The sequence below is a fragment of the Bos mutus genome, chromosome 19 (assembly GCF_027580195.1).
Source record: "Bos mutus isolate GX-2022 chromosome 19, NWIPB_WYAK_1.1, whole genome shotgun sequence".
Classification (NCBI taxonomy): Eukaryota; Metazoa; Chordata; class Mammalia; order Artiodactyla; family Bovidae; genus Bos; species Bos mutus.
In genome coordinates this window covers 49,743,034-49,756,609 of record NC_091635.1, presented here as the reverse complement: position 1 = coordinate 49,756,609, position 13,576 = coordinate 49,743,034, and the positions used below count along the sequence as shown (strand labels likewise).

Below are 13,576 nucleotides of genomic sequence, written 5' to 3'. Positions count from 1 at the left end.
TGAAGTGAGTTGCCATTTCCTTCTCCAGGGGATCTTCCCAGACCAGGGATCAAACCCACATCTCCTGCATTGGTAGGCAGACACTTTACCACTGAGGCACCAGGGAAGCCCTGATGTTGCTTTTACTTTAGCCTTTACTGACAGTATTAAAATACAGTACACATGTGTCTAACACACATTCCCGCTTCTAATACTAGCATCCCAGTTTTGTTCTGGAGTTCACAGCCTCCACTGCATGCAGGCTTTAGGAATGGAACTGAAAACCTGCTTGCTCCTGGCCTAGGTGTAGGCAAATGACCTGTGTCACTCTTTCATATATTTGCATCTTTAGATAGAAAGGCATAGAGCCAACTTTTGGAGCTGATTCACCCCAGAAACTAAAACTTTTCAATGAATGTCCACTAGTTCCTATCACCTAGAGCCCCAGAGATCCCGGCTTCTGTCCACTGTGAAACCTGGTTTAGCCTTTAGTCTGGTTCTGTGAGCTGCCTAACATCCTTCTAATAAACTCCCATGCTCTTTTCCCTCCTCATCGTAGACTGAGTCACTGTGTTGTTTTCAAAGAATAGTAACACAAAACCAGTACCACAGAGTAGGCTGCAGGCAACTAAGTCTCAGAAAAATGTCAATTAGTTACGGAACCAATAAGGGGTAGAAGACATTGAGTCTCTTGTTCATATTCCAAGTAGTAACCAGTGGTGAGACAGGGCTGAATGTATCAATGAACAGTAAGTGGAAAGTCTACAGTGAGCATACTAGCTTAGAATTACGGTAATAAAACTGCAAACACAGATCTAACTCTGGCCTAAGATTCCATGACTGAGAAACAACAAACAATTTGACATGACTCTCAAGGAGCTGGACTGTGTCATTCCAAAAAAGATATGCTGAAATCCTAATACTCAGTACCTCAGAACATGCTCTTACTCGGAAAGAGGGTCTTTACAGAGACCGTCAAGTTAAAAGTGTCGTGAGGGCGAGCTCTAATCCAGCGTTCTTACAGAAAGGGGAAATACGAACATAGAGACAGACAAACACACAGAGAAAAGATGTTGAACACATAAGGGAAAGAGTCGTTTGACTAGAGGGATGCTTCTACAAGCCAGGGAGTGCCAAGAATTCCTGGTAAACATGAAGCTAGAAGAGGTAAGGGATTTCCTCTGAGAGCTGGCAGAAGACAGAAACAGCACCGCCCAGCCAGAACCCCGATTTTGCACTTGGGCCTCCAGACCTCTAAGACAAGAAACTTCTGTTAAGTCAACCAATTTTTGGTACTTTATTATGGAAGTTCCAGAAAACAAACACAATGACATAAAGGAAACAATTCAAAGATTTAGGGAAATAGGGACCTTAGATTAAATCTATTGTATGAATATGCATCCCACTTATCCACCCCAAGAAAACCTGAAAAGACTCTCTTCAACTTCAATACTTAAAGAACTAATTAAGTAAACACCAAAACCTTTTTTTAATTGAAGTATAGCTGATTTACAATATTGTGTTAGTTTCAGGTATTCAGCAAAGTGATTATTCGGTTATACCTCTTTTTATATTTTTTTTCTTTCTTTCTTTTTGGATACACTGTGTGGCATGTAGGGTCTTACTTCCCTGACCAGGAATCGAACCAGGCCTCTTGCACTGGGAGCTTGGAGTCTTTGACACTGGACTACCAAAGAAGTTCCTATATATTCTTTTTATTCTTTTACACTATTGGTTATTACAAGACATTGAATGCATTCACTGTGCTATACAGATATGCTTACTGTTAATCTATTTTATATATGGTACACCAAAATCTTTTAAACACATTTTACTGACTTTTCTCTCTGAGCAAGAAATACTAAGGGAAGAGGCTGCCATGAAAATGGGTCTCCTGATTTCTGTGGGTGGGAAAATCCTGAGATGATGGAGATCAGATGAGAGCAGTTACTTACCCAAAGAAAATCTGGTATGGTTACTTCACTGACAACAGGGGAGAAGCAAAACTGGATCTCCAGAATGGTCTTTCAACAAAAAACAAGAAACAAAACAACCTTCCAAGTTTAAAGAACTGTTAACCATCTTCAAAGTAGTATGTGGCCATTCTCACACGCAGCTAAACACGGAGGTAAAGGAGATGCCCACAACATTGAGTAACTACTGAACAACAGCTCTAAGTTAAAAATTCTGGAGCTACAGAATACAGCCTCAGTCCACTGATATATAAGAGCTAAGGCCCATGGAGGTCAGGTTCTAAAAAGACTTTCAATCCAGTCTACCTGAGACCCACTGGAATCCCAAACCTATCCCACAGCTTTTGGTCCCCAAATAACCTCAGAAACTAACAGCTTCCTCTCATGGTTCTTTAGTAATTGGTCAGAAAGTCTATTAATGGTTGAAAAGGTCAAGTGCAAGACCACCAATAGCACTCTCTTCCAAAACAGCAAGTTAAAAGCATTATCACATCTCCCAAAGAACCACAAAGATTTGTGTCACCATTAAAGCATGAGCAGAGGGGATGATCTGATATAGTTTGACTACAGCAAAAGTCTGACAGCTCTTAGAAAATGACAGGGGATTATAATCAAATGATGATGCCAAATGTTGCTGCAGTTTTGATTTATCCTCTTTACTGAAACAAATAAACACAGCCTTGGTTATCTGGTATGCATCCAACTGCAGGGCTCTGATGAAACAGCTACCTAGATCCTCTTCCGATCGGACACCTGCTTCTTCAGGTTTACTTCCCCGCCCCCTCAGGAAAAATCCAAAGAACTTTTTTCTTGAACCAGTAGAAAGTCAACCACCAACAAAATATACCATCACTCCCAAATACTATTATAGTATCTAATTCCTGTGTATAGTATCCAATTCCTGTCTCTCAGTCATGTCCAACTCAGCGACCCCATGGACTGTAGCCTGCCAGGCTCCTCTGTCCATGGAATTTCCCAGGCAACAATACTGGAATGGTTTTGCCATTTCCTTTTCCAGGATTCTTCCAGACCCAGGGATCGAACCCGAGTCTCTGCGTTTCCTGCATTACAGGAGGATTCCTTGCTTGGAGGGTGAAATTTGAGGAACAGAATGGCAATATAAGCACGGGGAAAGCCCTAATTCCTACACCATCAGAATCAGGAAATTAACATTGATAGCATACTACCACTTAATCTATAGATCTCACTCATTTTCATCAACTAGCCTAACAATATGCTTTATAATAAAAGGTAAAATTCAGGACCCCCTTGTTATATTTGCTTAGCATGTATCTTTAGTCACTTCCAACTTGGAACCTCAGTGTTTCCTCGATGCTTTTTAGGAACACTTGGCCAGTCATTTCAAGAATGTCTCTCAGTTTGGGTTTGTTTCATGTTTCCTCATGTTTGTAACCAGATTATGCATTTTTGGCAGGAACATCACAGAAATATGATCATCTCCCTGCAGGCAGTATACAATTTCAATTTGTCCCATGTAAAGTGATGCTACTCTTGAATCACTCAATTAAGGTGGTGTCTGCCAGGTTTCTCCCTATAATCTTTTTCTTTTTGTAATTAATATGTTTCACAGGGAGATTATCTGAGACAACATAAATATCCTTTGGAGTGAATTGAATGGTGCCCCCACCCAACACCAATAAAAGATATGCCCACCCAGAAGCTGTGAATGTGACCTAATTTGGGAAAAGGATCTTTGCAAATGTAATTAGGTTAAAGATCTTAAGAAGCGATCAGTCAGATTAGAGTGGGTCCTAAATCCAAAGACAAGTGTCCTTAAGACAGAAGGGGAGAAGATACAGGCGATATAAAGACAGTGGACACTGAACAAGCCAAGAAATGCCAAAAATTGCTGCCAGACACCAGAACCTAGAGGAGAGGATGGAACAGATTCACCCTCAGAGCCTCCAAAAGGGGATCAACCCTACTGACACCTGGATTTCAGACTTCTGGCCTCCAGAACCACGAGAGAATAAATTTATGTTGTTTTTAAGACATCCAATGTGTGCTAACCGCCCCCTAGGGAACTCATTACAGCAATTCTGTTCCTCCAAGTTTTACCTACTAGTTTTAGTATTTATTGATGTTTCTTGGCTGAATCAACAATTATGATGGTTACCAAATGAAATTTTCTAGTTCCATCATTCTTTCTACATTCATTCTTGTAAAGAAAGGCTTTACATCAGCTTTATTCATAACAGGTAAAAGCTGTGGACAATCCAAATGCCTATCAATGGGTGAATGGATAAACAAACTGTGGTATATCTAGACAATGGAATACCACTCAGCAAGAAGGAAAAAAAGGAATGAACTACATGCAACAACATGCGGCAGCAGAGATTATCTAATACTGATGGAAAGTAATGAATGATTAACAAAAATAGAAAAAATCAGTACTTGATAAATACGGCAAATTCATTCAGCACATGTGATGAGCGAGACAACGAAGGTCCTTGATACTAAAAACTGAAAAATATGAAACTAATGATAACAAGCTTAAATTCCATGATTTAAAAAAGTTTTCTTCAAATTTGGGGAAGATTCTGGTGGCTCAGATGGTAAAGAATCTGCCTGCAATACAGGAGACCCAGGCTCAATCCCTGGGTCTGGAAGATGCCCTAGAGAAGGGAATGGCAACCCACTCCAGCATTCTTGCCTGGAGAATGCCATGGTCAGAGGAGCCTGGTGGGCTACAGTCCATGTGGTCAAAAAGAGTAGGACACAACAGAGCGATAAACACTTTCTAGTTCTATCTGGCTTTCTCTTGTTTCCCTTTACCCCTTCTGCCCCTCTTCTGCATTTGTCCATCTCTGTTTCTGTCTTTGAATTTAAGATAATGAAAACTATCTGCCAAACACAGAATCAACAATTTAGGTTAAGACCAGTTTCTTCATAATTCATTCCTTTGGCCATATTCTTTTAAGTAAATGCTCTGATTTTCAGTTGAACAAATTTAAAAAAAAACTTCCCATATTTCATCGTCCTTTACAAATACTGTGGCAAATTTCCTGTAATCACATCAGAGATCACACTTCATTCATTTCAAGTGTATGTTGTTACCTTTCTAATGGTTCTCTTGATAACGTAAGTCAACAAACTATGATTCAAAGGAATAAAAGCTGCATGTTGTTCACTAACTTCTCTGAATTATCAAAGTGCTACTCCTAAGTCGCTTCAGTCGTGTCCAACTCTGTGCGACCCCATAGACGGCAGCCCACCAGGCTCCCCCGTCCCTGGGTTTCTCCAGGCAAGAACACTGGAGTGGGTTGCCATTTCCTTCTCCAATGCATGAAAGTGGAAAGTGAAAGTGAAGTCGCTCAGTCGTGTCTGACTCTTTGCAACCCCATGGACTGCAGCCCACCAGGCTCCTCTGTCCATGGGATTTTCCAGGCAAGAGTACTGGAGTGGGGTGCCATCGCTTTAAAAAGTTTCTGAGAGTGTTGAATCATAAAAGCCATCCCATCATTTAATTTTGTGATATTCTCTTGAAGGTCATTTGCAGTGGCATTAGAAAGGATAATAAGAACATTATTTCAAATGAATAAACCTACAAAAAAGTACATATAAACTTTGAAACATTATTTCTTAGAACATAAGCATAACACAGAAACAGTAAATCCACACATAGGAACATAAATAAATTAGACATATACTGTAACTTAAGATCAAGAAGTAATAATAAAATGAAAAAAAAATTTAAAAGAATATGTTGGGACTTCCCTGGTAGTCCAATGGATAAGACTCCATGCTCCCAATGCTGGGGGCCTGGGTTCAATCCCTGGTGGGGGAATTAAAGTCCCACACACTGCAACTAGGCCTGTGCTACTCAGTCTGTGTGCTCCAGAGGCCATGAGCCCCAACAAGACCCAGCACAGCCAAAATAAATACATTTCAAAAAGAGGATATGTTGGGAATTCCCTAGCAGTCCAGTGATTAGGACTCCAAGGTTCCCACTGCTGGGGGCCCAGGTTCAATCCCTGGTTGAAGAACTAAGACCCCACAAGCCACATGGCATGGCCAAAAGAAAACAAAAAGGATACATTCACATTCTCTCTCACTCTATGCTATATTTATCAAGTCCCTCTGCCTCAAGACAAAAGTAAGTCATATAAAAATTTTTAGATAATTCAAGTTTTCCTTTGTAAATTTGGCAAGGGTATATAAGCACTTGAACAATGCTAGAGAGGTCAACCTTAATGGTAATTAAATAAATGAAGAAGGCCTTAGGGGACTTCACAGGCGGTCCAGTGGTTAAGACTCCACCCTCTGCTGAAGGGGGTGTGAGATCCATCCCAGATTGAGAAACCAAGACGTTGCAGGTCAGAAGTGGCCAAAAAATATAAGAGGGTGTGGTGCAGGAAGACAAAGAAGGCATTCTTTAAAAATATAAGAAAGCCCTCTCCACCCACTGGTATGGCTATTATTTTTTAAGAAAAGAAAAATATCAAATGGTGGCAAGAATAGGGAGATATCAGGACCCTTGGAGAACTGCTAGTGGCAATGTCAAACAGTACGACTGCTGTGAAGACAGTTTGGTGATTCCTCAGAAAGTTAAACACAGAATTACCAAATGACCCAGCCAGTCCACTTCCAGGTTTAGACCCCAAAGAACTGAAAACAGAGAATCTAACAGGCACTTCTACACTCAAGTTCATCGCAGCATTAAAAGATGGAAACAACCCAAATATCAACAGATGAATGGATAAACTGTGGTGTGTATATACAGTGGAGTATCATTCAGCCTTAAAAAGGAAGAAAATTCTGACACATGCTACAATTTGGACAAACCTTAAAGACATCATGCTAAATGAAATAAAATTCAAAAAGGGCAAATGTGGTATGGTTCTGCTTATATGAGGTAGCTAGAAGAGGTGAACAGCAACTGGAAGTAAAATAGAGGCTTACCAGGGCTGGAGAAGAGGATAATGGGAAATTACTGTTTAATGAGTACTGAATTTCCGTTTGGATAATGGATGAGTTCTGAAAATGTAGAGTAGTGATTGTTGCACAATCCTATGAATATACTTAATGCCACTGAATTATACACCTAAACCTGGCTAAAATGGTAAATCGTATGCAAACACATTATCATTTTTAAAGGGGGAAATTTTTTAATTAAAAAAAAGGTAAAAACACCAATTTAACCACCACACCCAAAGAAATTCAACTAAACTAGCAGTCACTTTGGGCAAGGAATTGCATGGTCAGCCCTAAAAGATTAACTATAAGATGTGTAAGGCAGTATCTCTGCTCTCGAAGACCCCAAGGTTTAGCCGAGAAACAGACAAAACACAGCAGTTATCTCACAATGCTGCGAATCATCTTTACAGGGATTCCACCAGATCAAAACCATTTTCATAATACTTCTAAGTTTATTTGCCCTTTTCACTGTGTTGATATATGTACTGATGGTTGAAAAGCAGTGGCTAGTAAAACTGCTGTTGCCTTAGCAGGAAGCAAGGCAGTGGTACCTAAGTGAACTAGTGGATCCTGCTGCTGCTTCACTTCAGTCGTGTCCAACTCTGTGCGACCCCATAGACAGCAGCCCACCAGGCTCCCCCGTCCCTGGGATTCTCCAGGCAAGAACACTGGAGTGGGTTGCCATTTCCTTCTCCAATGCATGAAAGTGAAAGTGAAGTCGCTCAGTCGTGTCTGACTCTTTGCGACCCCATGGACTGCAGCCTACCAGGCTCCTCCGTCCATGGGATTTTCCAGGCAAGAGTACTGGAGTGGGATGCCATTGCCTTCTTCGACTAGTGGTCCTATATGCACTATAACCAGGGACTTCCCTTGCAGTCCAGTGGTTGACTCTGCACTTCCAGTGCAGGGGGTCGGATTTGATCTCTGATTGGGAAACTAAAGACCCCACGTGCCTCAAAGTCAGCAAAACATAACCACTCACTTCCAGTTTAAAAAAAGAAAAGGGAAGACTTCCCTTGTGGCTCAGTTGGCAAAAAAAAAAAAAAGGGGGAAACCAGTTTAACTTATGAATGTCCTTGATGATGCAATAAAAATTAATTTTATTAAACCTCCACCCACGAATACATGTCTTCAACCTTCTGTAAAATAAGAGGGGAGGTGCATAAAAGGCTTCTGTTGCATAGTATGGCTATGAAGAGGGAAAGCACTTGTGATTGAGTGAATGATGGAAAGAAGTAGCTACAATTTTCACAGACCATCATTTTTACTTGAAAGACTGATAAGTATTCTTGGGCTTCCCTTGTGGTTCAGCTGGTAAAGAATCTGCCTGGAATATGGGAGACCTGGGTTCGATCCCTGGGTTAGGAAGATCCCCTGGAGAAGGGAAAGGCTACCCACTCCAGTATCCTGGCCTGGAGAATTTCATGGACTATACAGTCCATGGGGTCGCAAAGAGTCAGACACTGAGCAACTTTCACACTTTCACTCCAAGTCTTAGTAGAAGCACGTGGGATTTTTACTCTTCAGTGTAGCATACGGAATCTTTTTTAGTCCCCAGAACATAGTTTTTGGCATGTGCAATCTAGTTCCCCAATCAGGGATCAAACCTGGGCCCCGTGCGCTGGGAAGGCACTTAGCCACTGGACCACTGGGGAAGTCCCAGGTCTGTGACCTTTCACTGCTGTGTCCCTGGTCAGGACACTGAGATGCTGCAAGCCACAAGGCACGGCCAAAAAAAAAGAAAGACTTGGGCATCTGGCATACATTTTTTTCAAAATGAAGTTTTTCAAGAAAAGCTGACAGTATTTGTTGCCAGTGATAAACTTAGAACTGCTGCTTAAAACCTCGTATTTATTTGGCTGCATTGGGCGTTAGTTGCAACACTCGGGATCTTTGTTGCGTCACGTGGGATCTTTCCTCACGGGGCATGTCCTCGCTAGTTGTGGCATGCAGGCTCGGTACTTACAGGCCCGTGGGCTGAGTTGCTCTGAAGCAAGTGGGATCTTAGTTCCCCTACCAGAGATGGAACCTGAGTCCCCTGCATTGTAAGGCAGATTCACAACCACTGGACCAGCAGGGATGTCCCCAAATCTCCTATTTTAGAATATATGTGTCCACTACCTGGTAGTGATGACAATAAACTTGGTAACTTCCCAATCTTAAGACTTCTCCAATGTGATCAGTGATAGTAACAAATGTGGGTATTCTATAATGAAATGCATCAATACTTGGAAGATCTACATAATTCAGTGAACCATTATTTTCCAAATGACTCATGTACATGCCACAAGAACACATGTGGGTAAAAGGCTGATTCAAAGTGCAAGAGAAACCAATGGCTCTTACTGTTAAAATAGAAAAGTTTATTGATGATGTTTCAGATTCCACTTTGACTAATCTTAAGAAACTACCACTTTGGGGTGGAATATCCACAATTATCTGAAAAGACAAACTATTCCTCCCTTTTTCTACTACATATGTGTGTGAGACTGCCATATATAGCAACTTGATAAATTTGATTTAATTGAAATTAAAATTTTCTCTTTAAAAAACAATGCTAAAATAATGAAAAGACAAGGTGCAGACTGGGAGAAAATGTTTTTGCATTGTATATCTAATTAATGTCTTGTATTCAGAATGTATTAAGATCTCTCAAAACTCAAAGAAACAAAAAATGGGCAAAAGATTAGAATATTTATTTCAATATTTATTTTAGGGGGAAAAGTGATTTTTCACTTTAAAATGTCAACACACAATAAGCTTATTTTTAATAGGTTAAATTTCATTAATTTCTTTTTTTTTTAAAGATTTATTTGTTTGTTTTTTGGCTGCGGTGGGTCTCTGTTGCTGCATGTGGGCTTTCTCTAGTTGCAGAGACAGGGAGCTATTCTTCATTGCAGTTCTTGGGTTTCTCATTGCAGCAGAGCCCGGGCTCTAGGCATCCAGGCTCCAGTAGCTGCAGCACAGGGGCTCAGGTAGTTATGGCTCCCAGGCTTAGCTGTTCCATGGCAACTAAGGGGGATCTCCCCAGACCAGGGATGGAACTGGCGTCCCTTGCACTACAGTGCAGATTCTGAACCACTGGAACACCAGGGAAGCCCCTAAATTTCTCAGTTTTAACTTCTCATACAGTAAAATATGATAGATGTAGCTCACATAAACAAAAGCTGCTTAGAACCCTGAATCATTTGAGTACAAAGGGTTCTGAGAGCAAAAAGTTTGAGAACCACTACTGTAGCCTGACACACAGGAAGACTGTCAAGACTTCCATTTATGTAGCCTACTCTTTTTTTTTGCAAGTTTTGATGGTGGAGTATAAGGCTAACTGTGGGAACAAAGTAAGCTTTAACATTTGGTGTATAAATCTTCGTTCAAAAAGTACATACATGTCAAAAGACATACACATTCACATTTAACAGCAGGATTTCTGCTTTATTAAAAAATGTTCAAGTAACAGGGTTTATATTTTATCCTTTCAGTGAAAACACATGGCAAATTCATGTTGCTCCAAGTGTGCTCCAAAATACACAGGACTCTAAATGTTCTCTGTGTCTAATTTTCCTCTATCTTGTCTTGCTGTCCACTCCCACTTGCCCTACAAGCAATGAAATGACAAATTTCTGGAATATGCTGCTGGTGCTTTCAGCTGTGCTCTGCCTACACAAAAACAAAACAAATCCATAATAGGGGCCTCTGGGATTGGATGAAACAGCCTCCCACAGGCGGACTGGAGGTTCTATGAGTCAATCAAACAATTCTTGGCAGAAATCCAGGCAAACAGAAAACAGACTTTGAAAGAAGCTAGTCCACAACTCTATGACAATACCTTTTAAAAATGTTCTGTATTTGATTAACCTTTACACTCTTCTCTATGTCTCTGTTCCTCTACTGAAAATAAAGCAACATTATGCTACCTTAAACAAGAGGACTTTCTTAAATAACAGAAGTGGTATTGTGTTTTCTCTAAAAAAAGATTCATGCCATTCATTCACAGCAATGCCTAAGCACCTACAACTCTGTATGATAACACAGGTTGGGTACAGAAACATCGGCTGCTTTAGAACACATTCAAAGCTTCGATGAAACTACATCGAATTTTTAGAAATTAGGGTCTCCAATTCCTTTTGGCACATCAGTAATTCCTTATCTCTTCCTACTTTGACGGGTATCTACAATTTACAAGCACTTTTACGTGGGAACTGTTGAGAACTCTCTGACATCAATTAGCTAAGGCAAGTACCACAGGGCTAAAAAAAAATAAAAGTGCGCTTTTGAAAAGCCCTAAACTGAATTTAACACATCCCGCTAACGGGGCCAGTTTAAGTGGTAAGAACCCATTCCACGCTTTTATTTTTCATAAGCCGTACAAGCATAAAGATCCTAGAAACATTTCATGATCACCATACCGAATTCTTTCCCAAGACTAAGTCGCTGGATGATAACTTTTTAGCCTCTCTACTATAGCCAACAGCTTACTCCAACTACCAGCCACCCGGGGTCAATTTTGGAGGCCTGACACCGCCGGTAGGAGGCCACCGATAGGAACAAGTCCTTCAAGAGCAAAATTATGACAGATTCGAAGGAGATACTCTTTTTTTTTTTTTCGCCATCTCCCGCTTCCTTCGCGCGTCCTGGGTAGCAACACGTCTTCAGTGCATCTTTAGGCCAAAATCTGGCGCCAGGTTTCAAACACGCTTACCCGCTGGCTGCCATCAGAGTGGAGTAGCGAAGGGACGAGGGGAAGCCTCCCCACCGATCCCGGCCGGGGTCGGGGGGTGGAAATAAAGCGAGGGATGTCTGAAAGGAGACCACAACCCTCTCCTTCCGAAAAGCCACTTTCCTTTGCCCGGAGCCCCCCATCCTGGAAAGTGCGCTGAGAGACCCTGGAGTCTGCCCTCCCGTCGATGGACACACCGAGCGCCCTCGGTGGCCGGGGGTTGGGGGGCTCGCGGGGCCGGCGCGACAGAAATCCCCGAACTGCCCGGAGAAGAGGAGGGGGGAGGCCGCGGCAAGCCGGGGAACTCACCCAGCTTCTTCCACATGGCGAGATGACAGGCGAGGAAGCCTTTGCGGATGGCGGCGCACACCTTCGCCGGCTCGGACGACGTGAAGCCCCTCTGCTTCTTAATGAAACCCCACAGGTGCTCGCGGGCGAACTGCGCCGCCTCCCGCCCGCCGTGCCCGTCGCACACGGCGAAGAAGGCCACCGAGGAGCGGCGGCGGCAGCAGCGGCCGGGAGCCGGCGAGGCCCCGGCGTCGGGCGGCGCGGCGCGAGCCTCCCGGGCGGCCCCCGCGGCGCCTCTCCCCGCCACTTCGCCGCCGGCCGGGGGCGGCGGTGACCGCGGCGGAGGCGGCGGGCGCGAGGGCGATCGCCGCGACGAGAGCTCTTCCTCGGCCGCCGGCTCGGGCTCCACAACGATCTGAGTAACGTCCTCCATGTACTTCCTCCCGCCCTGGTCGGAGAAGACGCTCACTCCCAGCGAGTACAGCCCCGCCATGGCCGGCTGGCCGCGATCCCGCCGGTCCCGCGCGGCCCGCCGAGTCCCCGCGGCGGGAGGCACCCTCGGCGCTCGCCAGCCAACTATTGTTTATCTCCGACGAGGCCGAGCCGGAGGAGGGGGCGGTCCCGGAGGGCGGAGGTAGGGGGGGCGCGCGCGATGTCGGGACTTGTCCGCGAGAGCTGGGCCCGAAAGCCGGGGGCGGACAGAGCCCAGCCGCTGCGCCTGCGCAGTAGGCCTCCCCCCGCCCGCCCGTGCCCACCACACAAATCCGACGTTCTCGCCGGCTGACGTCACTCGGCTCTGCGGAGCCGACCACTCCGGAGTCGAGTTGGCGCGCGCGCCCGCCCTCCGCCCCCAAGCCTCGCCCCTCCCTGCAACGGCCGCGCTCCTCCGTCCCAACCCGCGCTGGCGCTGGGGGCGCGCCTGATCCGCCCGGCTTACGCCTCGCCACAGCTGGCGGTTTTCGCCGTCCGGCTTTTTCGGCGGGTGCTAAAACGCTCTATCTGTTAGTCTGCTGGCACCTTTTGGCTCAGTCCCCGGGATCACGATGCATGCGGCCGCCCAGGGCGTGCCGCTGCTTGCCTTGCGGGGAAAGGCGTGTGGGCTCGGGTCTCCGGCGGGTCCGGAGAATCTGCCGGGAAGAGACCTTTCATTTCTTGAACTGAAATGGCGGGAAACCTCACTTCGGAAGGTGGTTTGCGAACAGGCTGGGGGAAAAAAAGCTTGCCACCGCCGAGCTGAATTTGGGTGGGATGGATCCGACCGGGAGTTGACAGCGCAAATCTAACCCGTGTTAAGAACTTGTGATTTCCATCTGGTCGGCTACCCAGTTGGCGTTTAACGTACGTCGGAGACTGAAAAGACTTATATTTTAACTTTTTTTTTTAACATCTTTTCACCTTTTGTTGAAAATAGTTTTTCCCACGAGCCCTGGGTGCAAGCATTTTACTCCTTTGGTGGGATCACTTGAAAACAGGTTACAAAAACTGCCCAGTGCTACAGAGCTCCAACAGTTCGGTTACCTTCCCGCGTCTTCTCCCAGCAAGTTACAATCTGTGAGCTAAAACCTTTGCACGGATTTCAACAGCAATAAAGCAAGCCTTGGAGTGGGCAGGTTGGCTGTTGTCAGCAGCAAACGTTCTTGGGAATCAATTTAAAGTTCACTTTGTCAGTTTTTGACCGCTT

General features: G+C 44.3%; 1 protein-coding gene across 2 annotated transcripts in view; it reads right to left on the bottom strand.

The window, feature by feature from the left end:
• Positions 1-12,594, bottom strand: part of PPM1D (protein phosphatase, Mg2+/Mn2+ dependent 1D) — a 60,837-nt gene extending 48,243 nt beyond the window's left edge. Inside the window, exon 1 of one of the 2 annotated variants that reach the window (XM_070390539.1) lies at positions 11,917-12,594. In XM_070390539.1, coding sequence (XP_070246640.1) covers positions 11,917-12,388 — 472 coding nt within the window. In that variant the 5' untranslated portion in view covers positions 12,389-12,594. The remainder of the gene's footprint in view (positions 1-11,916) is intronic. The other variant, XM_005892307.3, reaches the window with a different exon arrangement.
• Between the last annotated feature and the right edge of the window lie 982 nt (positions 12,595-13,576).